We start from the raw sequence: 7,542 nt of genomic DNA on the forward strand, positions 1-7,542 counted from the left end.
AAGCGCTGGTTTCAAATTTTGGCACAAGGCCAGCAATTTCAAGGGAGGGGATATATCGATTGCAATCACCCCAGCATTCAGCTGGTACTTATTCTATCAACTCTGAAAGGATGAGAGGCAAAGTTGACCTCGGCAGAATTTGAACTCAGAACGTAAAGACAAATGGAATGCCACTAAGCATTTTGCCAAGTGTGCAAATGATTCTGCCAGTTCGCCTAAATACTGAAGTGTTTTAAGTAGAGGGTACACTCTAATCCTATCATAGATAATCTCATAAATGTCAGTGGCTCGATAAAATTGCACCTGGCCCATGATGCAAGTAGTTGGTGATAGGCTGAATGTCTACCTAGATGTAAAAACTACAGCATACACACGACTGGTTTTCTCTCTTGCAGTGTCTGCTAGATGATAAAGGGTCATGGTGAGATGCTATCTCATCCAACCCATGGAAAAACAAAGGATGAAGATGATAATGTTACATATTTGTCTGTCTATACATGTACAGGTGCAGCTCTGTACATCAAAAGTCAGCATTGCCAGTCAATAAACAGATCAATGAAATAAGTACTAGATTCAAGTAAATAACGAGGTTGATATGATTGCCTAAAAACTCTTAAAGGAGTAGGGGGTCTTGACAATGCCACATTCTAAGGGGAGAAACCAATAAGGGAAAATATCAACTTACTAAACATAAATCCATTGTTGTTATTAGTAAATACGTCAATATGCAGCAACAACAAGCATTGTAGAAAAAAGAATGTAAAGTTACCTTCAATGCTAACATCAACTTAGGATGATATGTCTAAAACCCTTAAAGGGTTACCCTAGCATGGCCACACTTCAGTACTTACTAATGTAAATCCATTATTATTATTATTATTATTATTATTAGGAATGTATATAATACAGAGCAGCATAACTTCTACAGAAATAAGTATGTAGAATTACCTTTAATGCTAACAAACTTTTATTTATTTCTGCTCCTTCCATTCTGGTTTGTCTGTCAGAGCTAGAAGTGTCAGCACCTCTCTCATTTCCTGAAAAAAGATAATAAATAATTAAAACATAAGTATTACAGTGTCTCAACATTCAGGTGTTCAGACAGTTTCTAACTAAATGTGAAATTTGATGCAGCTCAGTATCACTTGTATGATGGGGACAATCATTTATAATGGTTAAGAGATGTGAAGATAAGGAGACACAAACACACACATGTGAATGTATGCACGTGTGTGTGTGTATGCCTAAGTTTTAATCTTTAACAGATTATCACCAAATTACATTCATTATTCTTGGAGATTTTTCCATGTTTGTATGAAGGGGACGGTATATTTAGTTGTATAGTATCACCATCATCATCTGCAAACCCCCAATAAGGTCCCAAAATAACTGAAGTGAGTCACCAGGTCCCATTCGTCCCCCAATTCTTGATTCAATGCTGGGACTATTTCATTTTAATCCTTTAGCATTTAAACTGGCCCAAATATTCTTACTCTTAAATTCAAACCAGATCCAGTCTATCACACCTATCCTACAATGTCATTGTAAAAGTAAACAATCACATCTTCGAAATCTCAAAGCTATGAGATAATGCATAATCAATTCAAAAATTTTAATAAACTGAATGCTAAAGGGTTAAAACATTTGTATAAATTTTCTTCTACACAAACCAACAATGGGGCCTTTGCATGGCCACTCAACCTGTTCAAAATAACAATCAAATCGCCATCAAGGCACACATTACTGTCTTAAAGAACGCATTAAATAACATAGTCCTAGGTATATTATGTACGAAGGAAAGATGGGCTGACTTTTGATCATAGGTGTGTTTGATCTGAACTGACCCGGGATTAAAAAACAACTTCCTGTTCTTTAATCATCAAAAGTTTTATTTCTAAAACTTATCAGCCCCAGGCACTAGAACCCTGGCTAACAATCAATAGAAATCATTGTTATCAGACATCAAGCTGAGTGTTTACAGCTGTTCCAGTGACACAAAAAGTTATGGAACATTCTAAAATAACTAAGATAACATTCACACACACAAACCAAAATGGTAAATTAATTTAGATATGTAGACGACTGAGAACTAGATGTTAATTTTGTATCTTCCAACAACTGAAAACTCCTAATCTAAAGAGATCAGGTTTAAAAAAACTGCCACGTACCTGCTAAATCAATTAATGAAAATTTCCCATAAAGTTCTTTAGATCTGGAGAAAATAAAAACAAAATAAGATATATTTGGCATTTGTATATGGAGGAGAAACACAAATGGAACAAACATAATGAAAGAACCAAAACACAATAAGTGAATTTCTTATGAAATACAATTATTTCATATAGAGAAAAACAACCTGTTTTAAATCTCTAAGCGAGAGATATACAGTAACAGTACAGAATAGTAAAGCTTATTTGCTAACAGAATGTGGCAGTCATGTAGTAACAGCAACATCATCCTTTATAGGTCCACCACATTCAGTTGACAAATAAACTTTACTACAATTATTTCAATTCATTTCAAAAACAATCAGAAACTTGGACAGATTTCTTAAAAGAACAAACGTTATTAATTTTAAGTTGGTGTTTAGAACATAAAAGTTTCTTTCACAAAATTATGACTGATGGTTTTAATTGAAATTGCAACATTAAAAAATAAGTAAAATTTACAAAAAAAAAAAAGAAAAGAAAAGTAGCCACAGAAGTGTTGATATTAAATAAGTGAATCCAGTTAATATCTCATTATTTTAATGTCCAGATTCTATGCTTGCATGGGTCAGTCAAGTCAGACCTCTACAGCTGAATAGATTTTCTGTCGCCAATCCGCACTTGTTTCCAAGCAAGATAATATTCCCCATGACCAGACATATATCCATGGAAAATAGTAAACAATGACACTGCTAGGTGTCAAGGCATACACTCAAGGACAAGAGGGTGAGTAGAACATTGATGTCGATATACTCAAACATGTTGAATGTAAAATATATGTTTGAATTGTCACAAATCAAAGAATGGTAGAGAACTTGAAAAGCTTCAGTTGCAGATATAATTTACAAATTCTTAATGCAACAACCACAGCCATCATCACCATTCAAACATCTATTTTCCATACTTGCATGGGTAGACAAGAGTATGTTGTGGAAGCGTTTTCTGCTACTGGATGCCTTTCCTGTCACCAACCATCATCTGTTTCCAAATAAGATAATATTTCCTCATGGTTGGATAAGATTGGAAACAAAAGACACTGCTAGTGTGGTGGTTAGACTTGTTTACAACTATCACACAATGCAAAGGTGTCATGCAGTGGGACTGAACCCAAACCACAGGGTTGGGAAGTAAACTTCTTAACCCCACAGCCATGTCTGCACTTATTTCTATGGATTTAATAATCACAGCAATATTTTATTTGATAAAATAAAAATGTAAAATAAAATAATTTAATTTCTTTAAACAGAGACAAAATATTAGCATATAACAGCATTTGAATTTGTAAAAGATTGAGTTACCTGCGACGGAGTATTATCTGAAAGACAGCATGTGACCGAGAAGAGTGCTGGTTGGCAGCAGTCTGACCAGAAGTTCTAGAAATATAGAAATTTAAAATATTAGATGATTTAATCAGAGAAAAATATCACTTGCATATATTAATATACAATAATGAGTGCATTATGTGGGTTGGACAGGTATGCAAATGTGAATATTTGGACAAATCTTTGGAGGAAATATTTTGTAGCAGGCCAGTAAGCAACTCTCAATATAATAGCATAATACTGGTGGTTACTCTTATTTCTTGAGGCAGGCCCTGCCCAAAACATGACAACATGATCTTAATACAACACAAAGTTATTTTATGAATGCAAGTCAACTAAAATTACCATATTTGTTGCTATGTTTTTGTTGAAAAACTTTCAATTTATTTTGAAAGTAATGAAGAATTTAATAAGATATAAATGCTTTACTAACCCTTTGGCATTCAGATTATTGTCAAATGTAATGCTTATTTATTCACATTGTTTTGGATTAATCTGAATAATCTCATAGATTCAAAATTTCAATGATGTTAAAGTTTCTATTTAGAATGACATTGTAAGGTAGGTGTAAGAGGCCAGATTTGATTGGTTTAAACATAAAACAGGTAGAATATTTTGACCAGATATAGCCAGTTTAAATGGTAACAGGTTAAGATGGTATTTAGAACATAAACCCACATGAAATTTTAATGGAATATTTCAATTTAGATCACTTGAAAACAAAAAGACAGTGAGTGAGAAACCATGAAACAGAATATATTTCTTACTGGTCATGGTGACAGCTACAACATTTGTAACAAGTACCAAAAAGACACTTTCAACAAGTCCTCAAAGTAACACAGAATAAGTGGAACCTTCCTTGAAAAGCAGGCAGGGCATCAAACTGTAAAACACTGCCATTTGCCCGACCCTTACTAGCTTAAAAAAACAAAAGGAGAAAAAAAATGATAAACATTTAAAGGGCTTCTGCACAGTTTCTGCCTAACAAATTTCACACTCAAGTATTTGGCTAACTCGAGGTTACAGTAGAAAACGCTTGTCCAAGATGCCACTCAATGAGGTCACAGTTGGAGATATAGAAATTATAAAGAGAATTTAAGCCCAAAGCAACAGCTGGAATGGCTTATTACCAATACAAACTGCTCATCTGGAACACAAGACACATAAGTAACAAGTAACATACAGTTCTACATGAAGAGAATTTAAGCACACAGCCATAGATGGAATAGTTTATTATGAACACTGCTTCTCATCTGGAACACAATAGTTTTATAATCAGTTGATCTTACCTAACAGCATTACCATGTTGTATAAGTTTCAACACATCATCAACATTTTCAACTTGATTTTCTTGTAATTTCACTATATTCACTTGACCTTTTTGATCTTCCAACACTCGTAGTTTCACTTTTTTGTTTAACAAGTCAAATACCTGAAGTAAATGTGGGGAAAAAAAAAATGTTTCTTTTTAATATAAAAACTCCCATCAAGTAAATAAAACGAGACAGTTTCTACATAGCAACAACCTTCTTAAACTGTGACAGAAAATCGAGAAAAATAAAACAAAATATAACTCCTTGTTTGAATGTGTGCATTAAGTAGATAGTCAATGTTTGGTGTGGGGATAAGAGTAACATAATTAGTAGATTGACAGGAAGTGGGACTCATAGGAAGTCAGTAACACTTCGGAAGGAAGAGCTTCTTTAGAAAAGTGTGTGTGCATGTGTGTTTATATACACACACAGTGCGTGTGATGAGAAGTTCTTAGGAAGATTAATTTTTGATGAGAAATGAACAAACATTAAATAAATATTAACCAAAAAATTGACCGATATTTGTGCGAAGGAAAAAAAACTGAGATGCATTTTCTTTTTCTATTTAATGTTTTAATTATTTTTTTTTTACCCTCTTATTTCAAGGTTCCCACAAATTTTACCATTAATATGGATTAGCTATTTGGTTAATAAGTTCATTTCCCAACCATACGGCTTCAGGTTCAGTCCCACTGTGTGACACCTTGAGCAAGTGCTATCTATTACAGCCTTGGGCTAACCAAAGTGGATTCCAAGAACGAAAACTGAAAGAAGCCCATCATGTATATGTGTGTGTAAGTGTGTACTCTAGTCTTGACATAGCGCAATTCATTTCCAATATTCTGTAAGAATGTGTCTGGCCATGGATAAATATTACTTTACTAGAAACAGGTGAGGACCGGCAACAAGAAGGACATACAGCCATAGAAGATCTGCCTCAATGAACTATCCAACCCATGCAAGCATGGAGAAAGTGGATGTTAAAACGAGTGGGGAATGACTGAGACAAGTGAAATATGAAACTCCTTAAAAACACAACACAGCTAACAATTAAAAGAAATCATTTAATGCCCACTTTTCCATGCTTGCATGGGTCAGATGGAATTCATTGTACTAGATTTTCTATGGTTGGATGCCTCTCCTGTCACCAAACTTCTGTTTCCAAGTAAGGTAATATTTCCCGTTGGATAAATGTGTTTTCATGGAAAACTAGAAATGAAGCAAGAGACTGCTAGTATGATGGTGGCAGCTGTTTACAATTATTACATGATGTCAAGACAAAGGGACAAACACATACAAATGCGTGTGCACACACAAGTTTTTCGTCACTTTCCATGGAAAAAAAGATCCACTCATGAGTCTTTGGTCAGCTCAGAGCTATAGTAGAAGACACTTGCCCAAAATGCCATACGGTGGGATTGAACCTAAAACCGTATGGTGTAGGAGTGAACTTATTAACCACGTAGCCATGTCTGTGCCAAATAGCTTTTTTTTTGGGGGGGGGGGGGCTTCAGGTCAATAAATGAGAGCCTTAATTAGTTTAAACTATTTGGCTCTCTCTCACCCTAAGAGCTAATAAGACAGAAAAGAAAAGAAAACAATAAAGAAAACAAAACTGGTCATTGAAGAATATGTTGTAACAATAAAGCAAATAAGAAAAGAAATTTTGTTTAGCATCGAAAAATGTTAAGTGAGAAAGTGAGACTCACCTTTCCACTATAAATTTCAAAATAACTTGCACTCACAGTAAGATCAAATTTTTTATAACGAGAATGGAGTAATTTAAAGACATCTTTTGCTGTAACAAACAGAAGTTTTTAATTAATCCAATTTGCCTAAAACTGTGCAACTGTGAATATAGAAGTAGAATGGTAAGATTAAATTCTATCTAAATAATGCTTTAACCCTTTCGTTACTGTATATATTTTGAGATGTTCTGTGTTTCTTTCAATTACTTTAAATATAACAAAGAATTTAGTAAAATAACTTAGTTATCATTCAGCTAGTGTTAGGAACATAAATTGTGACTAAGGTTTGGTGGAAGATTTTAATTCAAAACTTATGAAAACCAGACATTTGTACTCACAGCCAGTTTCAGCCGGGTTGGTAACGAAAGGTTAAGTTACAAAAGTCAGATAAATTGACTAAAGAACTCTAGCAAACTTAATTACAAATTACATAAAACAGATCATTTAAATAGTTAACTTGGATTTCTTTAATCAGCGTGATTGTTGCCAAGGCCACTGACTGGCTCCTGTGCCAGTAGCACGTAAAAAAAAGTACCGTTCGAGCGTGGTCATTGCCAGTGCCACTGAACTGGCTCCTGTGCAGGTGGCATGTAAAAAGCACCATTTGAACGTGGCCAATGCTAGTACCGCCTGACTGGCTCTCATGCCAGTGGCACGTAAAGGCACCCACTACACACTCGGAGTGGTTGGCGTTAGGAAGGGCATCCAGCTGTAGAAACTTTGCCAGATCAGATTGGAGACTGGTGCAGCCTTCTGGCTCGCCAGCCCTCAGTCAAACCATCCAACCCATGCCAGCATGGAAAGCAGACGTTAAACGATGATGATGATGATGATTTTGGTACCAACCTACTTGAGACTACCCCCTAGTTCTAAAATACAATTTTCGTTTTATGTTAATTTGTTCCAGACACCAGCTTAACAATGACAACATTATTTTACTAAATTCATTATT

The 7,542-nt window shown here is 34.8% G+C and overlaps 1 protein-coding gene across 3 annotated transcripts in view; it reads right to left on the reverse strand.

Moving 5' to 3' along the window:
* The window catches only part of LOC106879651 (kinesin-like protein KIF2A), a 66,186-nt gene that overhangs the window by 11,640 nt on the left and 47,004 nt on the right, over nt 1-7,542 (reverse strand). For all 3 annotated transcript variants that reach the window (XM_052971046.1, XM_052971045.1, XM_052971047.1), the window contains 5 exons: nt 6,552-6,640; nt 4,819-4,961; nt 3,506-3,580; nt 2,169-2,212; nt 949-1,037 (listed from right to left, as the gene is read on the reverse strand). In XM_052971046.1, the coding sequence (XP_052827006.1) occupies nt 949-1,037; nt 2,169-2,212; nt 3,506-3,580; nt 4,819-4,961; nt 6,552-6,640 (440 nt within the window). The remainder of the gene's footprint in view (nt 1-948; nt 1,038-2,168; nt 2,213-3,505; nt 3,581-4,818; nt 4,962-6,551; nt 6,641-7,542) is intronic.

Source organism: Octopus bimaculoides, chromosome 10 (genome assembly GCF_001194135.2).
Source record: "Octopus bimaculoides isolate UCB-OBI-ISO-001 chromosome 10, ASM119413v2, whole genome shotgun sequence".
NCBI lineage: Eukaryota > Metazoa > Mollusca > Cephalopoda > Octopoda > Octopodidae > Octopus > Octopus bimaculoides.